The 27767-nt window shown below is 37.7% G+C and overlaps 2 protein-coding genes across 4 annotated transcripts in view; one reads left to right on the top strand and one right to left on the bottom strand.

The window, feature by feature from the left end:
* PPP2R5A (protein phosphatase 2 regulatory subunit B'alpha) overlaps window positions 1–4868 on the top strand; it is a 54736-nt gene extending 49868 nt beyond the window's left edge. Inside the window, exons 13-14 of the mRNA XM_081316675.1 lie at window positions 1289–1420; window positions 4742–4868. Of these exons, the coding sequence (XP_081172801.1) occupies window positions 1289–1420; window positions 4742–4775 (166 nt within the window). The 3' untranslated portion in view covers window positions 4776–4868. The remainder of the gene's footprint in view (window positions 1–1288; window positions 1421–4741) is intronic.
* PACC1 (proton activated chloride channel 1) lies at window positions 1053–27377 on the bottom strand. 3 transcript variants are annotated; one of them, XM_081316689.1, is made up of 8 exons: window positions 27182–27377; window positions 20071–20170; window positions 18475–18672; window positions 15352–15506; window positions 14264–14406; window positions 8578–8722; window positions 7436–7540; window positions 1053–5157 (listed from the first exon to the last, which is right to left on the bottom strand). In XM_081316689.1, the coding sequence occupies exons 1-8, from the start codon at window positions 27215–27217 to the stop codon at window positions 4996–4998; spliced, it is 1044 nt and encodes a 347-aa protein (XP_081172815.1). In that variant the 5' UTR covers window positions 27218–27377; the 3' UTR covers window positions 1053–4995. The 3 variants fall into 3 exon arrangements, with proteins under 3 accessions (XP_081172815.1, XP_081172816.1, XP_081172814.1); XM_081316688.1 differs by having other exon boundaries at window positions 4921–5157; window positions 18475–18678; XM_081316690.1 differs by lacking the exons at window positions 20071–20170; window positions 27182–27377 and adding an exon at window positions 18923–18960 and having other exon boundaries at window positions 18475–18678.
* Window positions 27378–27767: the final 390 nt, after the last annotated feature.

The raw sequence follows: 27767 nt of genomic DNA, 5'->3' as shown, positions 1-27767 counted from the left end.
GCTGACCACTATTTGACATCAGTTTGAATGTGATTGGTTAATTCTGAACACATGCCTTCTCATAAGAGTGTGACTTATGGAGCCACATTATTCTAGTTTTTTCCCCTCCTTAACAAATTTCAGGTTGTTTTTAATTGAATTGTACAGCCAATATGTTATATTAAAGGTGGGGGAAAATCTGAAGTGATGTATTTTGGTCTGATTTTTTACATCTCAAAAATCTAGTATTTTAATAGGGATATATTGACTTTTTTATATCTACTTTACATACTTTATGTGGCTTATTCAAGGAATATGTTTTAGCGACAATTCAATCTTTTAAAACATAATTTTTTAAAAAGGAAGGGAATGTAAACAGCAAAGTATTCTCTTATGCTCAAGACACAGTGTTGTTTCTGGCTTAAGCTTAGGAGGAATACTTTGAAAATTCAATATATAATGTTAGCAGAAAGCCCTAAAATTAAAATTTGTTAACATATTTGGCTGCATTCTTTGTCTAAGCTGTTTTTTAATAGGAAGATTGGGTAACAGTGTTTGAAAATACTAAAGAAATTGCTGCGAAATCAGGCCATAAAAGCTTTGTATATATTTGAACCTGATCTAGCATCTTGTCTGATACCAGTTTTGGACTGACAAAGACTATGGTGGCTCCATTCTTTGTCTAAGCTGTTTTTGGACAGGAAGCAGTGGTGGGATTCAAATATGTGAACAACCAGTTCTCTGTGTGGATGCTGCTTCTGGAAGTCCATTCTGGGCCTGGGCAACAAAATATTAGCTACCGGTTCTGCCAAAGTGGTGCAAACTGGCTGAATCCCACCACTGATAGGAAGATTAGGTAACAATTTAGACATGCTCCAATCTAAAAGTCACACACACACCCCATTATAATGCCAAGAAAAGCAGCCTCCTTACCTTTAATAGTAATGTCTATTTGTACTTTAAAAAGAAAGTCATTTCAACACTTTTTTGATTACTATATTTTGTAGCACTACAGTATACTAGAGGTTATTTATTCTCATAAAACTTTAGTTATATTTTCTCATTACCTTTTTTATTTTTCTAAATTTTAGGTTCTTGTAAATACAGAGACCAGAGTGTTAAAAAAAAATTGCTAGTCAAACCATGATATTATTTAGCTCACTATTTTCTGTACTGACTGGTACCAAACAGGTTCATGCTAGGATATTCAAGTTAATTTTTATGAAATATTTAGGATTTCTGATCATCTTTTATTAGCTTCTTACACACATAATGGTTAAGAATCTTTCACATTTCTTTTTTTTTACAGAGAGAAGAAGAAAGAATTAGAACATGAAGAATTGTGGAAAAAGCTGGAAGAGCTCAAACTCAGCGGAACTTTGTCTAACCAGCCAAGTAATACCTCCTCCTCTCTGACAAATATGCCAAATGATAGTGCCAAGTGAGTGTGAAAAAGCCTGTTTGTGAGGCATATCTTTTGTACACAGATTTTTTTTTTACAAAAAATGTAAAAAATGCAGAAGAGAAATCTCATCAGTATCTTTGAAATGGCCATCCCACCCGCAAAATGTAAATGAAAATATTTTGAATTGAAATACAGTAATTGAATGTGATATTATTTCTCATAGCATATTGTAAATTTGTCTCTAATCATTGCTATATTGTCAACTCTGGCATCTCACAGAAAGAAATTTTATCATCCATGAAGTGTTTGATTTAATTATGGGAATGGTGAAATTTTGACTTGAAGTTTTTTTTCTTTTTTAATTGTGTTGCACTTAGGCATAGATGTCAGGCAGCTTACATTTTCTCCCTATGTGCTTTTCATTGTGCTGCAGCCTTTGGCTGAGACTCAGGAAGAGACTTCTAGCTTTACTGTTTTTCCTGAAATGAAACTGATAATCTAGTATCAAGTTGATGGGATTGACTCCCATGAAGCTTGGTGGGGTTTGCTTCTGAATAAATGTGTATCACTTGAGTTGAATTTGCCCATTATGTTATCACGGGTCAGGCTATTTTTAAAAGAATGTTTAGTTAAGACAGATTAAGATTCAAAATTTTATGAGGAACCTTTTCAAGTAGAAAAGACTTGTTACAGAGGTGGGTAGAGTGGGCTATATAAATGGATAGCGACAGGGAACGGGAGTAAGATCAGGTTAGCTGAATTGGGCTTCTCCCTCAGATAATTGTAACTTGGACAGGACTTGGGCTGCATTATGTGTTTTGCTTCAGCAGTTACGTGAGCTCTGAGGAAAAATTGTTAACTTTTAGAAAAGAATTATTCATATAGTTCTTATGCTTCCTCTTAGAAAAGATTCAGTAATCATGTTTCTGTTCCCATAACTAAACATTGGAACCTTCCAATTTCAATCTATAGTTTGGCAAATTTTTGTAGAACCTAATTGATCTTGCTTTTCCCCCTACTTTTACTTGTATTTACTCCTGCCGTGAACAGGGGGTTGGACTAGAAGACCTCTGAAGTCCCCTCCAGTCCTATGATTCTATGATTCAATCTGGCCCTGCAGGATGGGCCAGCTGCTCCATTTAAAGTTTAGGCTGTGCAATTCCTATGCAGATATGCAAGACAGCTCTCTTTGTGTTAACGAAAAAGCAGTGCTTAAGATGGCAAAAAATGATTCTTAAAGTTTTGTCTGTTTTTACTTGATCAGTGGGGTGCTCTTTTGCAGATCTTTATATCAGAGTATCATTCCAATCTCTTAAATTTCAATTGTGTGGAAAATGGTTTTGTATTGAAAGACTGAGGGATTGAGCAGCATTCAATAAAGTCTTTATGTTTGTAATTAGTGCTGTATATTACCATTTTTGTAATTTAATAATTATAAATAGGAGAATGGTTAGATTGATAAGCTATTTTCCAGCAAAATATTAACATTTAATTAAAAGATTTAAATAATAAGGTTAAAGCAGGTGGCAATTATCAAACTGAAATGAAGATAGTTTGACAAAATAAATGTTGATACTCAAATTTTAGTTAGGCTTTTTGTAGAAAACAAAAATGGATACTATCCAGTTGTGCATTGTCAGCTGTATACTTTTGGGGTGGGATTTTTGTTACTCAGATCTGCTCCAAAGGGTCCCCCCAACATTCCAGACTAGTTTTTAGGAGAATGGGATAGGATGGGAAATTGCAGGAGAAAAGTCAATTCATTCTACTTAATGGACATCACTTGTTTTCACCCAACATCAAATTGTTATGGCCCTCATCACCTCTTCATTAAAACAAGGTTCTATCTATGTAGGAGATATGTTCACGCTTCAGAATAAAATGGATGCCTAGTGCATATTCATCTTTATGTCTATAAATTAAATATAATAATAGCATTTTGAATTTGTATGGGAAACATTCCAAACATATAAATCATGGGCCCGTTCATGCTTCACATGATTCAAAGTAAAATACTATGGACTACACTTTACTATATTCTACTACCCTAAGGTAGCAGAAAACTAATGTAGAATTTAATGGTTAACATATTTTTGAGTAATTTTCTTCATCATACCACCATAATCTGCCTGGAGGTTTTAAAGAGAAAAATATTTTAAGTAAATATAAAATGAGTATATAACCTAAATCTTTCTCGTTTAAGGAATAATCTTTATACTATTTCATTATTACATGTTTTCTCTTTTTACTGCTTATGGATTTATGAGTAAATTTTATATATATAGGGTTTGGAAGAGTTCTGAACTTTATTATGACAGTATTAATATTTTAAGTGTATCACAGAGGTATATTTTATTGAAAAATCTTTAGCATAAGTATTTAATAAGAATGCTTGATAAAATTACTGTTTTCAATGTTTGGTTTTGTTTCAGTAAATAATAACTCTTGCTAAGACAAGAGCTATTTTTAGATTTATTGTACTGTATTCTGTTAACAGAGGAGTAGGCAAACCACAATTGGTACATGGCACCATGTCCCCCTAAATTGGCAGCATATTGCATCATAGCAATACCACTTAGACTTATATACTGCTTCACAGTGCTTTACAGTCCTCTCTAAGCAGTTTACAGAATCAGCATATTGCCCCCAACAATCTGGTTCCTCATTTTACTGACCTCAGAAGTATGGAAGGCTAAGTCAACCTTGAACAGGTGAGGATCGAAGGAATCGAACTCCTGGCAGTGTGAGCAAAGTTACCTTGCAATACTGCATTCTAACCACTGGGCCACCACGGCTCTTATAATCATCACAATGCTTCCACAGTAGTTATCAGATATCAGCTGTCCTTTTTATAAAAAAGATTGTACCTACTTTTATAACTAAAAGTCCAACACACAAAAGAGCTGAAATCCAATAGAGAATGCATTGTTTCAGTTAGACAGGGTAAGAAATCAAACTGTTGTTGTCCTACATCCAACCAATATTGATCAATCTCTTTAGTCATACTTTTGGGGTTAGTTGTTAATCAGGGGTATGTTCAATATACAGTCAGTGCATATAGCTTTAACAATGTGTTTCATCCCTTGGAGTGTGTTTGTCAGAGCAACAGCTGGAATGTAAGTGATACATAATGCTCAATCAGAATCCAATAAAGTGCTGTTCCCTCTGATTGGCAGCATATTCATTTAAAGGCCTTGAAGCAAACATCTTTGTCCCTGAGTTGATTAGTGATTGGACTCAATGTTTGGGGACAGGATTAACTAAGCCTATTACTGGTGGACTCTATATTTTAAATTCCCATTTTTTTAAAAAAACAACAACCCTACTTCATTCATACAAATTGTTTCTTTTTTATAGGAAGCTTTTTCCCCAGGAATATTCTTACCACTAAGTAACAGTTTGTAAAAGAAATCATATATTTAGAAAAGACTGCGGATTTATGGAGTCAAATCATTTTCTAAAAATTCCAAACATTAAGTTCAGTCCAACAAAGCAATTTGTCCTTCCATCAATGCAGTTTTCTTGTGTAAGACAGAAGACAGAAGTTGTATTGGTTTAATCGTCCTAGTTGAACTTCTCAGTGAAACAAAAATCTGTGAAGCACATTGTTTTCAACTTATATGGTTCAAGGCTTGAGTTTTTCTCTTGAGATGCCGTTTTCGGATTTTTATCATCCATTTCACACTCAGTTTGGCAAAATCAGCTGCTTTAAACAAAGCCAGGAATATACCACACAAAAGAGCAATCATGTTCCAAGGATTTGCAGTGACAATCTATGAAAATAAATTAAATTAATTGTTTAAACTGTTGATTAAAGAGCTACTGTTTACTTTTTATTATGAAATGTTTTATAATAAAACACTTGCTTTATAATAAACATATTAAACTTCTACTTATGGTTACTTCTCCAAACAGACCAAGAGAAAAAGTTGCATTTCAGTATCATTTTCCTTGTTTCATATTCACTTGGCTAAATAGAGCACTATCTAAAGCTGGTTTATGGATCCTGTCTATAGTGATGCTTAAAAGGTTACGAACCCTTTTGAATTGTCCATATTGGTACATATGATCTAAAATGTGATCAAATATGTGGCTTTGGATCAGTTTCCTCAGTAAATAAAATAACGAGTATAATATTTTTGACGTATTAGTTTAATTTGGTTCTTTTTAATTAATTTAGGACGTGTGTGAAGAGGTGATAAGTTATATTTTAAGTTATATTTATGCAGAAATATTGAAAATTCAAAAGGATTCACAAATGTTTAAGCACCAGTGGATATGCCTACTTTTAAGAGGTAACCAGATACAGGTAATCCCTGAGTTACGAGTATTCACTAACGCTCATTCAAAGTTATGTGATGAGTGCCCCCTAGAGGTTATGAGCAAGTCCCAAAGTTACAAATATTGCAGCACTATAGCAGTTGTTCGCCCTTACGAGCAATCGCAGTGGCTCTGCAGCATTCACCCTGGTTATTCCCTACCTACCTACCCCTGCCCTGTGTCTCCCTAGGCACCAGGCCTTCAATACACCCTGTGAAGATCAAGATCCTTCACTTTCTTGGCTGCTCCAAGCCTTCGTTGCGTTTGCAGAGAATGGAGGCCTAAAGTAACGCAAGCTCACGCGAGATCAGTGGGGTGAGATCTCACACTACTGATCTCGCGTGATCTCATGGTACTTTAGATCTCTGTTCTCTGAAACAGAGAATGGAACCAAAACTGGGGAACGTTTCTGCAGCTCCCTGCAGCCTGATCAAGCCTGGAAAACTACTCTGGAGCCCGCATCTGGCCATGGGGGGGAGCACGGAAGCATTCCCTGGCCTCAGATCTGGGTGGCAGTGGCCTGGAAAAGGCCTCCAGAGCCCGGATCGGGATGTGATGGGGCATAGAAGTGTTCCCTGACATCAGATCTGGGTGGCAACGGCCTGGAAAAGGCCTCCAGAGCACAGATTGGGCCGTGGGGAGGGGGGGCGCGGAAGCATTCCCCTGCCTCAGATCCAGGCGGCAGCAGCCTGGAAAAGGCCTCCAGAGTCTGGATCAGGCTGTGGGGGAGTTGGGGGTGGTGCAGAAGCGTTCCCGGCCTCAAATCTGGGCAGCAGCAGGAACCACGGCAGAGAGGAGACGGATCTTTTCCAGGTGAGTCTGGTGTGGCAGGAAGGGAGGGGGAAGCAGTTCGGGGAGGTCTTGTTCCATCACTAGGCCCTCCATGGCCTTCCCCATCCTGAGATACCTCATGTTCGCTTAATGAGCTGCATGCATTTTAACGAGCAAGGGAGTGATCTCGTTCAAGGTACGAGATTAACTCTATGAGTTTTTGAGTTACGAGTGGAATGGGCAGGCTCCATTACACTTGTAACTCGAGGACTACCTGTATACATTTTCCATGGAATAAGATGCCATGAAAGCAAAGAAACTTCCTTCTAAATAGACATATTATTGCTAAAATGTTATGTTTCCATAGTTATTATATTTCAGACAAGTCACAGTGTACAGCAGCAATCAAGTTTTTCCTGCCATTACTTCACTCTTTGATAAACCTGCATCTGGGAGTCTACATAGGGTGCAAATTTCTAACTATTCTGACTACATTCTAAGGGAAGGTAAATTCTAATTACAACCATTCAGTGACCAAAGTTTCACTGGCAGTGAAAAAAGTGATTTATGATTGTTTTTCACACTTAACATCTGTTGCAGCATCCCCATGGTCACGATCAAAATTCAGATGCTTGGCCACCGGTTCATATGTATGACAGTTACAGTGTCCTATGATAACCTTTTGTGGCCTTCTGACAAGCAAAGTCAACAGGGAAGCCAGATTCACCTAATGACCGTGTTACTAACAACTGCAGTGAATCACTCAATAACTGGCAAGAAAGGTCATAAAATGGGGCAAAACTTACTTAACAACTGTTGCTTAGCAACAGAAATTTTGGGCTCAATTGTTGTAACACAAGGACTAGCAGTATATCATTTGGAAATAGTGGATCTCCTATTTGTGCTCCTAATTTGTACTGGCACCTTACATCCATGCAAAAATGATCCACATTTACTTACATCTTGAACTTCCTGAATAAAAGGATCTTTCCATTCAAACACCACAAAAAATAGCTGGTCAGTGCCAGCTTTTGTCCTCCGTTCAATGTAGTTAACCACACTAATCTGATGAAATAAAGGAAAAAATAGGTAATTATTCATATATAACATACCAAAACACTTTTTAAAAAAGCCCAAGAATCCAAATGCCTTAGAAATAAAAATAAAATTGACAGCCTGCTGTTGTGGGACTAAGTTGAGGAGAAAAATAGGAACTTACCAAGATGTGTAGGAATGAGGCATGCAAACAATACCGGCTTCTAAAAGGTAAGTAAAATGGGGGGAAATTCCCAAAATGGCTGAAGTGTGGAATATAGCCAGCAATAAAACCCTTATTTTTCAAAAAAGCAAAATGGGATAAGCTAAAATACATACAGTACAATACCTTCATGAAAGGCTACACTTTTTTTTCTTTTACAGATAATTGATGGGGAAAATTGCTAGAAAAAAATCTTGAGCAAAAGTCTTAATGATTAGTAGTTCACAGACCTAATTTCTCAAATGTATTTCATTATGAGTTTAATGCATTTCTTAATGGTGGATCATTTTTTCTTTGCTATTTGTTGCCTTCAGATTGCAGAAAAACAAAGGCCAGTACTGTAGTTGTCAGGACCAGCTTTATCATTAAGCAAAGTGAAGGGCTGCCTTAGGGGCAGATACTGGGGAATAAGCAGGCATATATGCTAGCTAGTCCATATGAATGGGGGAAATTGTGCTGTGGAACCTGCCTACTATCCCAAGCATTGTGAAAGATACCATCCTATTGTCAGTGCTGAAGATTAAGTTATAATTTGTGTAACATCTTGAGTTTGGTCGCTGGCATAAAAGTTCCTTAGGAAATCCCTGAATTCCAAGTTAAAATTGTGATTTAAGTATCTAGGGCAAGATTAGGAAAAACTTTACCTATCTGAATACTTTGCTGGTTGATACTTATAATTAGCGAAGAAATTTTGCAAAGTGTTCAGTGTGTACTTTTCCAACCTTTAGTGGTTCACTTTTTCACAAAACTCAAGATGATACAACAACCAACAGCAAACAGAATCCCAGCTATTTGTACAACAGTAAAAGCTGTGTGGTCAGAAAGCCGCATGAGACATCATTACCTCCTGCCTGAATTCAACTGCCATCAAGCCATTTTCTTCTTTAGTTTTCACCAAAGACATTTTGACCCAAGTTCGGAAACCTCCAGAGAATTTCCAACTGGAATAGGAGCTCTCACACACCTTCATAAATTCCGACTTGTTTGGACTGTAATGGGAAGAAATCTTATGTTTAGACAGATTATTATGGTTTACTATGAAGCTTTGTTATCCTGAGGAAGAAAAGCGTGTATAGCTCCTGGCTTTACAGATTGTTGCTTTGACTATGATCTTCCTTCAAATCTCTGATTTCAGTTTTCCCAGCATATTTGTAATACTTTTAAACTTGAACATGTTTACAATGCAAAAGTAAACCCATCGGCATCTATGGGAATGGGGCAGCAAATAACAAAAAAGAATTGTAATGCAAATCACAAGGCTTATTATTTATGTTTGATGTCACAATGCAAGTACAAAAGCTTATGTTTGTGTGGTAATATACATTCTGCCATTTTTTGATTTTCACACTTTGAATTCACATTTATGATGAGGAGCTGAAGCTAACCGAATTCTGTCTTGCCCTAAGAACAGCTACTGAGGTTTTAAAGAAATTCAGAATTATTGCATTATTTATCATTTAAACTAGAGTTATGCCTTAAAAGGTCCCGAGTGTCGCGTAACAGAGTGAGCACCTGTTACTTGTCCCAGCTTCTGCCAACCTAGCAGTTCGAAAGCACGTAAAAATGCAAGTAGAAAAATAGGGACCACTACGGTGGGAAGGTAACAGCCTTCCGTGCGCCTTTGGCGTCTAGTCATGCCGGCCACATGACCACGGAGATGTCCTTGGACAAGCGCTGGGTCTTCGGCTTTGAAATGGAGATGAGCACCGGCCCCTAGAGTCGGAAACGACTAGCACACATGTGCGGGGGAACCTTTACCTTTTTTATGCCTTACAATCTTTCCTAGGGCTTTCCAAATATTTTGGTCCTACAATTCCCCTTAGCCCCAAGATGAACTCTGGTGAAGAAAGGCTGAGCCTTTAGCTCAGAGCCTGTGGAGGAGCCCATTCTGAGAAGAACTGCTACATATACTACTTCATCATTATTTTAGCCATTTTCCATTGCAGGATGAAGGCCTCCTCCGCGTGTTTTCAACCAATACAGTCCTGAACTTTCTTTTGCCAATTGGGCCCACAATATTTGCTAATCTCGTCAATCCATCTTGTTTTAGGTCTCTTTCATGGGCGCTTTTTATCAAGTGGAATCAATTCTATGACTGCCTTGGTCCACCTGACATCAGTTCTTCTTGCTGTTTGATCACTTCCATTTCATTTACTCTCTTTTTTAATAGATATTTTATTGAGTTTTTATAGTTACAAATCTTTAATGCTTAATAAACAATGTGTTGTCTGGGTTCACATATTTACCATTAATAGTAATACAACTTCCATTTCCACTCTATTCTGCTTTTCTAGCCATTTATAAAAATTATCCCATTTTTGAAAATATTCTGTATCTTTTTTCCCCTTTCATTTTCAATGTGAGCCTATCCATTTCCGCACAATCCAAAATTTTTCTAGTCATATCTTCTTCCGATGGTGTTTCTTCATTTTTCCAATGTTGTGCAAATGTAATTTTTTTTATTAAAGTTTTAGAATACATTTTAGCTTTAACAAACAACAAAAACAAAAACAAAAAAGGGAAAAAAAGAAACCCCCCCCAGCCCCCTTCCCTCCCACCCTCCCCAACCCCACCCTCCCTTTCCCCTCCCCCCCCCACTTCCCAGAGCAGAATACAGGGTATAAAAATACAAACAATCATAATCTAGCTTACGCAAACAATCCTGAACTATATAGACTATCGAACTTTAACTCATATAAACTCCAAACATATATATATATATCATATCAATAATTATTCTAAAACAATATAATACTTTTCAATCTACTCAATAAAAACAATCACAAATAAAACAATTTATATCAATTGTCTAACGCTGTTCTTCTTCCCAACTAAGCTTTAAATTCATATTATCCTGATATATTATACAAATTAAAATACCATAGATTACTTCCAAACTTAAAAATTTTTTTTATATAATCACATCAAATGTAATTCTTGCTAATACATGTAATATTAAATATATACATTTTGTCATAGTTCTCTGTAATTATACCTAGAAGAAATAGTTCTGATTTAAAATGTATATGCTTTCTTAACATTTTCTGTAACCACGTGTATTTTTGACCAAAATTTTTTTTTGCTTTAGGGCATGTCCACCAAAGGTGATAATACATTTCTGGCTTTTGCCTACATTTCCAACTAGACATGTTTTGAAACATTTTTGCTAATCTTGCAGGTGGTAAATGCCATCTATAAAACATTTTATATAGATTTTCTTTATAAGTAGCTGCCCTTGTTATTTTATAGTTTCTTTCCCACAAGTTTTGCCATTTTTCTAATTCTACATTGTGTCCAAAAACTTTTGCTCAACTTATCATTGTTTCTTTAACTTGTTCAAGTTTAACAAAAATTTATAAAGTTCTTTAATCAATTTTTCATCTGATGACAGTAGTATCTGGTCAGAGACTGTTTGATCTTTATAAAAAAGCATATGTTTTGGCATATTTTTTGTATCATTTGCATTTGTATGTGTGGCCACCAGTGCTTTTTTTGTAAAAGAAAAAGGTGCCGGAACTCACACATATCATACAATGCGCCTTGCCTACGCTACAAGGTTCCATCCAAAAAAGGTTCCGGAACTCCGTTCTGAGCGTTCTATGAGAAAAAAAGCCCTGGTGGCCACCATGATAGCTCAATGCCCTGTTCTTCCAATTCTTGTTTAGTTTGTAATTTCCCATTATTATTCAAAATCTTTCTGTATGTCACAGGTTTCTCATAGTTGATTAAATTTGGGTGCACAAACGCTTCCATTGTTGAAATCCATCCTGGTATTTTCATATAAATTTTCATTTTTATCTTTTCCCATGTCAGAAGTAAGGCATTTCTTATGTAGTGAATTTTACTCTCTTGATGATATTGTATATTTTTGTTTGTTCTCTAATCCATGTGCAGGTCTTTCTTTCTTGTCTTGTAATGCTGACATGTATCTTTCCATGGCTCTTTGCGCCTTTCATAGCTTTTGTATTAAATATATATACTTATTTAGATGTAATTTCCCTGAAGTTAAAGGAGGTTGATTTCTGAGCACATAAATACCAGCACATAAACTTTGGCTGGTATGCAGCATCAACACCTAAGCCTAACAAGGGTTTTGAGTTGCATACTATACCAGTTTGCTGGTCTTTGCCTTTTTCCTGGCATAAAAGCCTATTCTGCTATTGTTTGGAAACAAATTCCTCATTGATAGGTTCATATTAAAAATTCCACTGGAAATAACTAATATTTTTTAAAAAAAATTGAGGCACACATGGATTTAATTTTTCAAATAAATAAAAGCTGGAAGAATTAAGCCTCCTAGTTCCATGCAGAGTACATTGGACTATCATGCATTTCAGGTAGAGTAAGTAAAATATGAAAGTAGAAGTTAACATAACAATTTAATTTAGCTTTCTGTTCTTTGAACCTTGGTGTGTGTGTGTGTGTGTGTGTGTGTGTGTGTGTGTGAAAAATCTCAGAACTTTACGCTCTTCCAATACATTAGCAAAATTAGTTCCAAGCTCACCTTGGAAAATGCAACATACCCATGAGACTATAACAGGCATGTCAAACTCGCAACGTCACTTGAGGTCACGTGACGTATTGCGACTTTTTCCCCATTGCTGGCAATGGGGTGGGTGCAGTTTCGGCGTGATGCATCCAGCCCACAGGCCAGCAGTTTGACATGACTGGACTATAACACAAACTGGGCTTTTCTTATGGCCCCAAAGCCACAGTCAGTGTGAAATGTTATCGGGTGGGAAGCATGTAGCTATAAATACGAGGGCAATTCGGAAATAAACCTCCATTTGGTTATCAATGACAAGACACTCGCAGATACAGAACTTTTATTATACACATAGAAAACTACAACATTACATTACTTTTTGACAATCACCATTCAAATAGAGGCACTTGTTAGAAGTCAGCATGCCCCGACGCTTGTTATGGATGCCTCGTTTGAGTTTTTTGTAACGTTTCACACTAGACTTCTGAACTGATGGTCAAATCACACTCCATTAACTTCACTAGCAGTACTCCTTTGGCATCTTCACATTTGGTGGGATTTTCTATGGCACCACTTCAGGTGTGGTGTTGGTTCACAATAACGCTCGCCCACACACCACTAGACTCACCCAAGAACTTCTGAAGCAGTTCCGTTGGGATGTTTTTGATCACTCGCCCTATAGCCCAGATTTGGCGCTGAGTGACTACTACTAAGGAATTTCAAACCTTGGAAGACGTTATAACAAGTGCCTCACTTTGAATGGCGATTATGTCCAAAAGTAATGTAGTTTTCTAATGTGTATAATAAAATGTTCTGTATCTGCGAGTGTGTCATTGATAACCAAATGGAGGTTTATTTCCGAATGGCCCTCATATGGATAGCTGCCTTTCTGAATGTGAGCTTGCTGCCTGCCTGAAAAAATATGTCCTCTAATGATATGCAGGTCCTTTCTAGTTTTGAACACTATCTGAAATGACATTTAGAGACAAATTTAACTGATAGCAGCAATAGCAGGGGATAAATAAAAAGTTCAGTAATAATCAGGTACTTAAGATACGCATCAGACACAAATACATGAAAATGAAATGTAAAAATAGTGATTTTATAGATTATAAATCAGTTTTGGAATTTTAACATTTTTGAAATATGTTCAAACAAGCCCACATAGAAAAAGTTAGAGGCAAATTTGTCTTTTCACACAGCGATACTCAAAAGTCAGATGTACAGCTAATAGGGTTAGCCTCACTGCATTTCACCTCTGAAATTTTTCTGTTTGCTTATGGATCATTCTACATTTAAATTCGACACTGTCCCCATTTTGTGCTTTTAAAAATAGAACTATTTCTCTAACTTGCTTCTGACTCTTCCCATACATTAAATAAATATTAGCTCTTTTTTCTATTCCTAATCTACTGAACTGCTGCTTAGTTACTTCAGGAAATGCCAGCAGGCTGGAAGCAAAACACTTCACTTTGGGGGCCTGCTATTCTTCCTTCCTCATCACTCTTACATTTAGGTTTGTCCAAAACAAGCGGTTTGTAGGCAGGGAATCAAGGTGACTTGTGTTTCTTCCATCTATTTTATATCACAATACTATAAAGCTGAGCTAAGACATGATTTGTTGTACACTGGACAGAGCTTTAGATTCCCAATTATTATACCATTTCTCCCCCCCCCCCTCTAAAGTAGATTGTAGAAGAAAAATGGGAGCAAATTAGCAGTGGATTTGCATGCTTACTTGACCGAGTAAGGCCAATCAATTCCTACTGTATCTTTCCCCAACCAGAGTGTCCCAAGATGTATATATATAATCATTGATGAGGATTGTGAAAGTTGAAGGCTGGAGATTTGGAAGATACCCAGGAGAAAAGATTTGACTTAGCATAAGTAACCGAGGAGTATTAGATCTGCTCTTCTGTATTTAACTCTCTTTGGTGAACCTTGGAATCTTACTAAAAAAAAAAGATCTTCACAGTCATGAATTTGCCCAATCTTTTATGTGTCTCTACTTTCTGATGTGACTGAAAATTAAAGAGGGCCATACCTGTGGAGAAAATCTTGAAATGAAGAAAAAAGAAGATAATCTATTGCACTGAAATCCTGATCAGTCTCATTCAGATGAAACTGCATGAAGACCAATTCCCGTTTCTTCACATCTTGGGGTCCTTTGACAATCACAGCATGTTTCTACAAGTGCAAGCACAAGGAGAAAAAAATGGACATTGACTTTTATATGGATGTAAATATTAAGATAGTCCTGACCCTAGAATCCATTCACTCACCAACATTTAAAAAAATAATATTCCAAACCATTCCATTGTTTATATTACAACAGGCTAAATCTAAATTTAGGCAAATGATACTGGCAGATAGAGATTTCCGCTCTTGTCTTCCTACCCCATAGTAATTTTCATAATACCTTCTTCCTATATGTAACATGGTCAGCAAACTGAAGAAAGAAAGAAGGCAGTAGAGGGCTCTTCTCTTCCCTGAGTTTTTGTCCCAATGAGATGACTTGCCTTCATTCATTCCAGTATCATCCCTTTCATTTGACACACTTTTCTTTGCACACCATTTGCAAAGAAAATGTGTTATCATTGTGATACAAGCTCCACAACTTTTGAACATGTGTCTTCACACACACACACAAAGAGGTGGAAATTGTATCATAATTGTGCTTCTGTCATTTTGATGGAAATGCTGTGTCCTGCACATGCTTTGAATACATACAGACCAATGGGTAAGGACTTTGTTCATCTTAGCCTTATGCTATAATTAGTATAGCATAATAATGCTACAGCAGTGTTAACACTGTAGCATAAGTTAATGTTCCAAAGTTGTTTTGCGTCAGGAGCATGTTATGCCTGTGTTGAAAAATTGTCAGCTGCTTTCCAAAACCATTTAAAGTGCCGATTTAGGACCTGACATTTTGAGGAACTGATAGGGACCTGTATAGACACTAAGGTCAGCAAGAAAGGCCCTCAAAGATGCCTTTGTGTTCTCTTGCTTTGCTTCTAATTTATATGCTCTTTGGGTAGGATAGTGCAGTATGAATATCATACTAGCTCCTGCTTTGGGCTGAGGCATCTCCACTATGCACAGAGTGGACTTTATGTTCTCTTTAATTATTACCTTGTTTGCATTAGTAAACGGATCTGTGTAGTTGATTCTCTGGGTAATGCATTCAATTTTCCCTGGCTGGCCTGGGTTGACCAGAGGTGGAATGTAATCATAGTAATGATGCTTGCAGGTTAGCAGTTCAGCTTTGCCTGGATAGAGGGCAATACCTATTTTTGAAAAACAGTTTTATATTTGAAATTAATGGAATCAATTCCCATGCCATGCCAAGCCCATCACATGCTTAACTCTGTAAGCAAACAATATTGCCATTATCCATAATACAAAATGTAATATGGTGATCAAAATGGGGAGACCTTTAAGCTAACCCGGAAGATAATAGTACAAAATCCACTTTTATTCAAAACATTTGAGAGGGACCATTCAGTTCAATAGCACAGCACAGACTATTTCAGAAAGATTAACCACCTGCATTTCTAAAGGAAAGTCTCTATCTAATATGCTATAGAACTACTGATAGTCTCAAGGGGAGATAAATGAATAGCACAACAGTACGAAGCTGTAGTTTAAAAGGCCATTATTTGTCCCATAAGTGAAGATGTGAATCAGTCAAACATACGAGAGGAAACAAAAGGGGCACTTGGCAACACTTTCTGAAGTAAAAATCTGACACTAATGGGAGCAGACCCGAGACACAAATCTGCTTTTAACTACATAGCCCTGTCCAAGATTCTACTCCTTAGTCATACTGAAGTGCAACTGACTCTAATCAGGTTCTCACACTCAAGTGAATAAGGATACCTGCTGGTCTGATTTGTCCAAAGCATTACATTATACTAAAGATATAACTTCAGCTACGATATCCAGATTATTATGGCTAGTTCCACAAATGATGCAATGCTGGTGTGGATGCACCTACAACATGAACATGTACTCATTGTTGGTATCCCTTTATGGTGCTTATATGTCAAAGAACTGTATGACTATATTGATCAATTGTGGAAAAAAGTCCATGGTTTACACATACACTGGAATATGAAGAATAAAATGGAGTACAATGTTGAAGATGGGCTTTTCAACACAGAGAGAGGAAGAAATATTAACTTGGAGATTACATTACAGAAAGCTAATGAAACGGGATTTCACACCAATTTCTGGAATCTCCTAGTGAGGTAAGAGTGCAAATATTATTAAACAGCCCTCTCTTCTCGCACTACATATAAACCCACATACTGGGTTTACACATTGTGCTACACTATGATTTGATGTATAATGCCTTTGTGTGGAGTGAATAAATATCACACTTACAGGAGCTATTATCTTTATTTGTAATTAATTAAAATAAAATAAAATTAAAAATAAAATAAAATTAATTAAATTTAATTCTAATCAAATTAGAATGAAAGAACTTTGAGCATTGTTCTGATTATCAGAAATGAATGGAGAGGACAGATAATACTGGTAAACCTAAGCTTTCTTCAATTCCTATAGTTTAAGATACTTATTAAAACAACTCACAAATCTTTACTGATCAAGTGGAAATCCCCAGGTATCTAGCAAATGATCTAGTCACAGCTGCTGCCTACCCCTTTAATACAGGCACATTAAGGGCATGGTTTTGGATCCCGTCACATCTAATGGCTCCTCATCCAACTCAGAGGAAGATTGGAACAGTGTTCTCACCTCACAAAAAAACTACATCGAATAAGAATATACAAACACGAAGCTGATGGAGAAGAATCTTCTCTTCCTCAGCAATCTGCCCTACAGCAGATCCTACAGTACATTATAATTCATCTTCCGTAAATCTTGGTGAATTGTTGAAAGAAAGGTGCTATGAGCAGTTTCACTGCTGTAACTCCCTAATTGTAAACAAATCTTTATTACACATTTCTGCTAAATGGCCTCTGTGCTATTCAGAAGAACAACTCAGACTACAACATGGCTTTAATCCAGCAACCTTTAGCACAGAAGCTTCTATTAAAAAATTGTTCCACAGTGAGATAATGTGTACATTAGTCATTTTTCCTCACCACTGGCTGTCTTGACTATGATTGATGGACTGATTAGATTTCATTGGTTCTGGAAGGTGCATGTTGTCTGTCTCCAAATAAAACAATCTGCATGACCCAAGGAAGGGAAAGGCAATTGTATATGGCTCCCAACCCATTCTACAGCCTCCAAGTTCCCCAACATCACCCTATCAAAATTCTGCAAAATTCTCATTGTGGGTGGGATCACTTCTTCTTCACTCCTCTTAATGAACAAAACCCACAAATAGATATGTGAAGTTTTTGGCAGGTTGAACAAAAGTACTTCAGTTTTAACACATGCTGGAAATTTAAGCATGTTTGACCTCCTAGAAAATGCCATCTAATTGCTCTTATGTTCCCAGGAATTTTTGGAAGCCTTTTTTTAAAAAATTAAGTCCACTCTATTGCTAAAAAGTAAAAAAAAAAAAAAAACTATGAACGTGAAATAACATTAGGTTGGATTCACATAATAAATCACAGTGTAATCTAAGTTTTGGGTTACTTCTAATTGTTGTTATAATCCATCATGTCAATCCTATCTTCTGGTGACTACAGGAAGAAGTCCATGTGGTTTTCTTAGCAACATTTTTTGATTCCCTCTCATCTCCTTCCTGAGAAAGAGTGACTGGTCCAAAGTCAGTGCTTTTAACCACTCCAAGAAAGTGGATGGATGGATAAAATGAGCCATTGTGATTTATAAAACACTGTTTATATATGAACTGGGCCACTGTGACTTGTTCAAGAAATCTTAATGAAAATCATAGTTTACCACAATGCATGAACCTAGCCAGAGATTTCAGTTAGAGTACAAAAGTGTAAATTTATATAATATTGCTCTGCTCATAGATACATGTTCTAGCCCAAACTTCTGAATTTCCAAAGCCTTCAACAGAATTTGCAGAACTACAGCTCCCAGAATTCCTTAGAGAAACTTCACCTTTATAAAGATAGCATATGTACTGCACAAGTTTAGATTTAAGTCATCAAGAGTTGCTTTATCCAGGAGATGGGCAGATTTAATAAAAAAAAAACAAATAAATAGCAGTTAAGACAAATAGCAGTAATGGCAATCCTTTAATTCCAAGGATAACTGCAGATGCTACCTGATTCCCCAGAAAATATGCTATCCACCCTCTGGTCTTACCAGGAGCATCGTAAAAGGGCACTTCTTTGAATGAGACGGACATCACTGGATGCTTGAGTTTCTCCCTAAAGTCAGCAATGGTTTGATAAGCCAAAAAAATGGCCACTGCCATAAGCACCAAATATATGAAGAGAAGTATTGCAGAGAAGACATTTTTCAGGCAGGACTTGCTGAAATGCACTGAAGGGCTGTTACCATCTAGGACTAAAGATAATATTAATTTGAAAATGCATTTATTTATTTATTTATTTATTTAGCATATGGCATACAATGGCAGGAAAATCTATAAATGCTAGACACAGTGCAGTCCTGACAGCCTAAATTGCTAGTTCATTCTGTTTGGCACTTGCATGCCTATCCTTGGTGCACTGCAGGTGGTGAACTAGCTTCAACTGACTAGCGTTGCTCAGGTTGCTGGCTCTTCTAGGCTCCTCCAGTCTCACCTCACCTTCTGCCTCGTGTTGCGCTGTCTTGCATCTGGCCAGGTCCAGCACTGGCTTCCATTCTCCATGCACACAAATGGAGCTAGTTTTTTCCCACCGAAGTGGTACCCATTTATCTACTTGCAATATTGCATGCTTTCAAACTGCTGGGTGAGCAGGAGCTGGGGAGTGAGCAGTGGGAGCTCACCCTGTTCTCACGGAGCCGGGCTCGAACCACCAGCGTGTAGACCTTTTCTGGTCCACAGTTCCAGCATCATTAAGCCATTATGCCACTGCAGTACCTAATGGACTATAGTTGCCTCTTGTGAAAGAGGCCACATTCAAAACTCTGAATCTGATGGAGAGTATTTGGAAAGTCAGATCCTATTTTCTTCTTGCGTAAAAAGAATGCAGAAGAAAATCAATTATTTTGCTTTTGAAGCAGCATTTTTCAGCATCTAAGGCCACAGAAAACATGTCTTTCATGCAACCATTTCATTAGAGATGGTGGGGCTAGAAATTTCAGACCTTTAAAAAGAGACTTTTTAAAATATTGGGTTGCTGTTATTTTTAAAACAATAAGTCTGTCCAAAACTTATTTCTTTAAATCTGTGAAAAACTATGCCCTTGCATGCTGAAAAAAGGGATGTGGGGCAGAGGTGAATAACATTTGCTATGCAGCAACTTTGGATTAAATTCCAAAAGGTGTTTCTGAGCATGTAAAGTGTGAATTGTTATAGAAGGTTTCTACAACAATTTAAAGTAGTTCCATGTTTTCATGGGATACCATTACTGCCATACGATTCTAGAATGCAGCTGTTTAAATAGTTGCTAACAGCCACTGTAGATGGGCCTTCAAAAGGCCAAAACACTATATAATCCTATTGTCTACCACTGATGTAGTGATCAGCTTTCTCCACATTTTGAGTGTCTAAGTACCGTATTCCTGGGGTGTGTGCTACCACACACAGAATATTCATTGCAAAGGAAACCCTTCCCTCACCTTCTAGCTTATATGCCTTATATCTGTCTTTCACAAATAGCAACTCTCTCTTGATACTTTGGAGAGATGTCATTGCTTTGAATATTACTTGTCAATCGGTAACAATATCCAACAAGAGCTTAGGATGCTCCACTGTGAATTATTCAGTTTGACAAGATCAGAAGGCCTCACCTGGAAGGATTGTTGAACTGGTATCTTCCTGATCCTCTTCATCTAAGAGTTCATCTGTTGGTTCAGAATTTGCAGGTGCATACTCCATATCTTCATTTAGCTGCAAACAGAATTACTGCTGCTCAGTATTAAATGCTGTAATATTACTGGGCTGTAGTTGGCATATTACTGGGCTCAAATGTAAATATTAGCTACCTCAGTAGACCATTTTTATTCTAATCACTTCATATCTTACAGACTCTCTATTATGGCTGTTCTATACATGCTTAAAGCATGCAGGAAGCACGCATTACAGCTTGTTGAAACGAAGCAAACATGGGATGGGTGATCTTGGGTTCTATGATGGATTAACACTGACCCCTGTGGAAAAAAACCAAAAGTTTCTGTTTGACTCTTAGGAAGTACTATCTTACTAAACACACACCACTTTAACCACAATTGTGAAGAGGCACAGCTAGGAAATAATTTGAGTTCTTAGATGATACAACTGAGTACACATTAACGTCATGCTATAATTGCTACATCCAAAATTCAAATTCCCACTGAACTAGAGTTCTTGGGGTAACTTTGGCCCTGTTACTACTCTCTCTTCATGCCAGTGCTTTTATGTTTCATTTCAAATGACCACAATAAACAAATGTCCAAAGACTTTTTCTTGCATCAATATAGGCTAGATGCGTTCTTGCTCTTTCCCTCAAAGCTAATGGCTCAAGCTGTCAGGATGATTTTTATCTATGTCTCAAGCTTGTCATGTCTGACAATCCCTGCACACTGCACTGCACAGCAATCTCAAGAACTGGGTGAAAATAAAGGAAGTCATCTCAGAAAAAAAAATCTAGCTTTCGTTTCTTGGCGCTCTCCGTGTTCTAAAACAAGCAGCTGAATCATAATGTAGTATTTTTTTCTCCCATTCCCCACTAATCGGGCCATTTTTTAAATGTTACTTTTGCAAATGTTTTTAAAAGGCCTTTTCCAGGCCTTCCTGCTACCACATTTCAACTTGATTTTCCGTGGGACAGGAATAGGAGATTGCTACATGGATGAGCCTCACTCCAGAGCAAGAGGCGCTGAACTCCAACAAATACCCCACAAAGAATTCGTTTCTTTTTCCAGGCTGCTTGCTGGGATTGTATTACTTCTGAAGGTTTGTATCTTGTTCAGCTGAAAGCAGGGATTCTGCTTATGTCGCAATTGTTAGGCTTCCCAATCAGGTCTTGACAGTAAATCACTTCTTACCAGCATTTTATCATTCAGCTCACCACCTTGACTTGAGTTGGCAGAAGCCTCATAGACACAGAGGCATCAAAGCATAAACATATCTAAGAATCTGATGGATTTTATAGTTTCTGGGGGCCATAACTAGACTGTTTTAGGAACTGTCCATGAGACTGGCCATACCTTCATCTGGCATTTGCCTTGGAGTGGAGAAGTTGATGGATAGGAATCCCAGAAGTGATGCCTTGTCATGAATGGTTCTGTATCTAGTCAAATAGATGTATATCACAGCATGGCCTCCTCTCTGAAGACACAGTTCAGAGTTCCCTCCACCTCCAGAAGTTAATGATCTAACTGGTTTTGAAGTAGCTCTGGGGGATGTTTCTTATATATGACCAACCACTCTAATAACAATTTAGTTAGGTGTTCCAGATATTGCATTGTGATTCTGTCCTGTTTCTGAGACAAAAATGCCTCAAGGTATATGGAGTACATGTGGAAAAAGGAGCACAAAGGCCAGCAGCTTAAACAACAATAATACAATTTTGAAATGGATACAGCTGAACATAGCATAAGCACCATTACAAAGTATGTGGAGAAGTCATTGGAGAGGAAAAGAAGTAAAATATGGAATCCCATGCACACAGAATTGGCCAGTGGAACTCTTAAGGGCTGCCAGGTAGAAGATGTAACTTTTGTTGCTGGTAATGTCCTAGTATTGTTTCATGAAGATTTCCCATGGTTCTTCATGAATAATAATAATACACCCCTACTGGGCTTCATAATGCCTAAACTGTCCAGCGTACCATCTAATAAGATCTGTTTGAACTTGTTCCACTGCTGATTTGTGGAGGAAATGAATAAGGTTCTTCAATTTAGTCACACTGCAATTTGCTTGTTAGATTCCCTCTCTAGCTGACAAATGATCTCTTAGATAAGATCCCTCTACAACAGAAGAGTTCCTCCTTCCTTAAAAGAGAAGATGGTGAAGCCTTTGCTTGAGAAACTACCTCCAAACTGGATTGATTTTACTGACAATAAATATTCCTGGCTTGTCTAATATTTTATATTTAAGCAAGCCAGTAGAAAAATCAGTGGTCCTTTTGAAGGTATGGATTAGCTAGATCCTTTCCAGTCTCTCTTCAGACCTCGATATGGCACAGAGGGGGTTTCCATTATTTTGATGGGTGATCCTTATGAGAGACAGATATGGCAGTATGCTTCTATTGATACTTTCTCAGTGGCTTCTGATATTATTGATCATCATATCTTTTGGAACTTCTGTGGGAGCTGTAGGCTAGAGATCCCAAATTTCTGATGCTTTTACTCTTGTCTCTCTAGGTATTTCTAGGTGGCGGCATTGGAACGGTCCCAAGATTTTATCTTGTTTCCCAGTAACTGTACGAGTTATTTGGAAGGATTATGCCTGATTTAGTACCATTTGCAACTAGCACGTTGAAGATTCCCAGCTATAGTACACTTTTTCTACAAGCTCAATATTGATGTTCGAGCACCTTTATACAATATCAGATAAAAGGGACTGAATAGGGGAGAAACAGAATTCAGTCAAGACAGGTTGTTGGTGATTCCTGGAATAGATTTCAAGTTTTAAGTGAAATACCTGTTCTGGATGGAGCACGCTCCCCCTATGGAATAGGTTTGCCGTTTGGGAATCGTCTTGTATCCAACTTTGACTTATGTAACCTAAGGTTGGATTATTACAATGAGCTTTCTATGTCTCCCTCTGTAAGACAGTTCAGAAATTGTAGCTTGTTCAGAATGCAACAGCATATTTGTGACCTTGCTTGTTGCTTGTTGAATTCCAATGCAAGATTATCATTTTGCTATATAAAATTTGACATGATTTAAATCCAGATGGTTAGGCACAGCTTTGGGGTTTTTTTTGCAGATCCTGCTAAATCAACAGGGTAGAACAATTTGCCCCTAGAATTGCAACAGAGTGCCTATTTATAACAGCTTTCGATGGCAAGATGGGTGGACCATAAATTTAATATCAATAATAAATAAATCTTCTAACCAGGGCTTTTTTTCTCATAGAACGCTCAGAACGGAGTTCCGGCACCTTTTTTGGATGGAACCTTGTAGGGTAGGCAACGCTGGTTGTATGACATGTGTGAGTTCTGGCACCTTTTTCTTTTAAAAAAAAAGCACTGCTTCTAACTAAGGCCTTTTAGATGTGCAGAATCGTTTTATGCTGTTGGTCATACTGTAGGGCAGTTAATTACGGTAAAACCAAAAAAGAATAAGTTGCCTAGAATTATTGGAGACAGCAATATCTACTGTATATTTATTTATATGTTTAAATCATTGCCATGAGGTGTGGCCCACACAGCCATCAAAATATTGCTTAGTACTGCTTCAATATATGAGCAATCTTTGGATCCAGCATATTATTCATTCTATTCCATTTCCCTTCACTATCATCCTTCTGTTTTCCCCTCCTTGTGAGCTTCTCAAATGCATCTGGTTAGATTTAGTCAGACCAGAATGCTGGAATTTACAAAAGCTGTTATGTTCTTGTAAGGATATTTGAAATCTTTACTTGGATCTGTGGATTTATATCACCACTATATATCAGACACAAATAATGAGTGGCATTTATATCATATTATTTTTTATTATTGCCTATAGGAAGATCTAACAGGGTGCTCTGTAATTTCGAGTTTCCATTTATTTAATTCTTAGGTCCAGTGGAAGAGAAACTGGAATTTCCTTTTAATTAGTTGGATTAGTGTTCTGGGAAATACATAGGAAATATATTCCATGTAACTCAGGAGACTCACTTTATTTCTGAATAAATGTGCACTGGTTCAAATCTCAGCCCCCTTTCCCATTTACAAGGATTTGAGAAAAACACCAATCTCCTTTCATCTTTAAAGGTTTAAAGGGAGAGCAAATGGTATTTCTTTTCCATGCATCTCAGCAACAAACCTACCTAACTACCTACCACTTCCCCATTCCATTTTTGAACCATGACTTTTTTTTTAAAAAAAAATGTTGCCTAACAATACTTTCAGTTTGCCTGGATCAGCCCTCACCCTTTTAGTTATTTTCTTGGTTAAAAACTTCAGATGAATTCCAAATTAGCTCTCTTCTTTCTTTGCAAGTGTCTAGGAACTCCTAACCTAACCAAAGTCCAGAAAATGATTGATGTTAAGCCATAGAATCCCTTGACTCTTGAAACCGATGGCTGCTCTCAGTAACCTCACAGTTTGTGCTCTTAACACTTATATCATTGCTTCTGTAGCCAAAACTTGGGGAAACCTCAAGGTTTACTAAAGAACACTCAAAACCCCTAACCCTTCTCTGGATCCTTGCTCCTCTGAAAAAGGGTTCAGTGAAGAGAGATTCAGTGTGAACAGAATAACAATGTCAACTAGGGGGGAAAAATTGAGGGTGAAGGAGAGAGGAGAATCTCCTGGAAGACGCCTGCTACTCATATGGAGTCCCAAACAGAAATGTTCCACACTGCAACCACAATTTGTTGTAGCAACAACCCTTTGTAAAAGAAATGAATATTCTTTTACAGTGCTCCTGATTGAAGACAAATATTTTTCCTCAGTACGTGAATATAAAAGCTACAACAAAATGGATTAAAATTATTCTATAAAATCATCTGGTGTTTAAGGTGTTACGGAACGTTTTTGGTTTCCCTGTCAGATTAAAAAAACTAAACTGTTGCCACAGTTAGCAGCCTTTCTTAAGCTGATGCTATCCAGAGATGCTATCCAACTCCATCATCCAAGCCAGTCTCCTGATTGACTGATGGAGTGGTAATTCAAAGCACCTGGACAGTGTCTTCTTAAGGAAAGCTGAAGGAGAAGCAGATAAGCAGACTTATGATTGCAGCAGCTGATTTATTGATATGCAAAACAAGAAGCCGAAAGCTCTGTCAAAGTGACCAGCAGAGAACTTGTCAACACAGCTCAGATAGTCTGACAAAGGCTAAGTGAATGCAAACACACAGCCAATTTCCTGAACTTTCTAAAAATGCATTTGAAAGTGTTTATTTGTCTGTATAGGCTTGTTTATCTTGACAGCCAGCAGTACCCCCTCACCTTCCTTTTCCTGCCTATTTGCTCTCACACAGGTCTGCCAAGCAGATAAGCAATGCAGCAACTTAAAAGCTGTTGCGTGCAAATGGCAGCACAATATTTTTTTCCTTAAAATATGCTCAGAGAAATAAAACACTAAGCAATCATTAGAATTAAAAAGAAAATGGAAGTTAAAATTCATGCTTTAAGCAAGCTTCTTTTACTGTGAAAATCCAAAGGAAAAGAGAGGGTAAATTTCAATTCTATGGGAATGAAGAGTGAAACCTATAGAAAACAAAAGCAGCCTTAACTATGTTAGGTACCATATGGATAACAACTCCTTGCAGAATTACTGAAATAGTCTTTCTAAAACCAGTGCTCTCCAGATGTGTTGACTTATAATATTCATCAGTCATGGGAAAGGGGAGAAGAGTATAAATTCCTTAAACTTACTGGGAGTTTACTTCTGAGTAAACAGATAATGACAACCCACAAAGCCAAGAACATATGACACTTTAAAAACATAGACACAGGTTAGTTTCTTGGAATCCTTAATTACTGCCCTATATTGGCAGTTACATATAATTTTCTAAAATGTTCTTCAAATGGAACACATGTAGTGTCTAATGAAGACAAATTGAAGTTTGTTGACTTTCACATAATCAGAACATCTGTCAACCCCTTGCTTTTTTTACTGTGTTCATGAAGTTTCAACAAGAGTTTTGGAAGACTCTAAAGCCTGGATATTGGTCTTATTTCAATTGCATAATAAAAAAATTGCTGTAATCTATTTTTTTAGTTTTTTTTTCTTTAAACACTACTTTTAAGGTTCTTCCTGGAGAAGTGAACATGTTAGACTGACAGTAACAGCAAAAATCTTAAGGCATCTGTAAGACTAATATTTACTATGACACATAACTCTTTGTACGTCAAGAAAACTTGCAAGCTAGAATTCTCTGGAAGTTGAAGTCCATACATCTTAAAATTGCCAAGGTTGAGAAAAAAAAACACTGCTGCACACTATCTTTGAAGAAAGGTTGCTAAAGATACAGGTAATGAGTCACCCGGCCCAGATGGTGAAACAGGCAGCATATAAATTGAATAAATAAAATTAAAATGCTCTGGAAGCTGCATCAAAGTTGGAGGGCAGGGGAGTGGAGGTTCGGGTTAACAAAGCCTATTTCCGAATTCTTGCCATCTTGCCTAAAAAAAACACCCTTTAAATTCTGGGGGAAGAAATCAACCTAACGCAATCCAGTCCTACTAAACTTTAATAAGAAAAAAAGCTCCCGGCTTTGAATGGGCTTGTTACTACGTACTAAAATTCTGCATTAACAGGAGCTCAGTCCACAGTTTGTTCAAAGGGCATCCTCTCTGCCTGCATGGAGCTCTGCAAGGGGCTGACCTGCTCTCTCCTTAAGTTGCGGGAGCTGGACTCGCTTAAACCTAGCATTCCGACGCATCCACAGCGGCAATGCCCGAACGACCAATTAATGGGATACCCACACTTATAGCGTAAAGGGGCACACCTATTATGCACGTGTGCCCCAATGCATCCCTTTGTCTAATACGACATCCACAGGCTTGGACTATTTATTACTCTGGAGTAAGTCTCGTTGAACTTGGCGGGACTCACTTCCGAAGTTTATATGGTTGTTGTTGCTGTTGCTTGCTTGCCAGTGAACGCGCAAAGGCATGGTCTTTTCGGTGCAGGCTAATTGTTTCTCGACGCTGCCAAGTTGTAACATTAAGCGCCGGCCGCGTACAAAGCCTCGCCTGCAGGCACCTCGTATCAGCAGAGTGCAAATACTGCGCCTCCCTCCCCGCTTTTCTCCCAATACCTCTTGATAAGATGGCGAGCTCTCTGGTCCAATCATGGCACCGGCGAAAAGAGAGCGCAGGGGAGAGCCGGATCAAACAGCGGCATCTATTAAGATAAAGCGGGGAGCGGAGACGAAATCTAAGAAACAGCCATCCGCACGCCGCGCTTCAGTCCTCACCAAGCGCACGGACATGACCCGACCAATAGCGCAAGCGCATGTAACGCACCAACTCCACAAGGTGCCGCTAGTTTATCTTCTTCCACCGCTCTGGCCATTACTGCTATAATGTATTGCTGACACCGGTTGCGGAAGAGAAGTCGAAGCAGAAAGGCCGCTGGGAGATGCAGTTTATTATAAAGTAACGCTCTCTTGGCGTCTCAAGAAGCTTTATACTTAACCGGATACTGTTCGGCCGGGTTAGCCTATTCAGGAAATGGGTTGAAAGAATGAAGAATGTAAGCGGGATGCAGAGCGATTATATGTAGAGCTGCAACCAACCTGAGTGACCGGTATCCCTTAACAGTATCTATCTAACAAATTTAGCACAATTTAAATAATCCGTTAAATGGGATTTATTTTAATGTGCACATGGTTGAAGATAAGA

Source organism: Vipera berus (assembly GCF_964194415.1).
Source record: "Vipera berus genome assembly, chromosome: 1".
Taxonomy (NCBI): domain Eukaryota; kingdom Metazoa; phylum Chordata; class Lepidosauria; order Squamata; family Viperidae; genus Vipera; species Vipera berus.
This window is presented reverse-complemented; position numbering and strand designations above follow the sequence as displayed.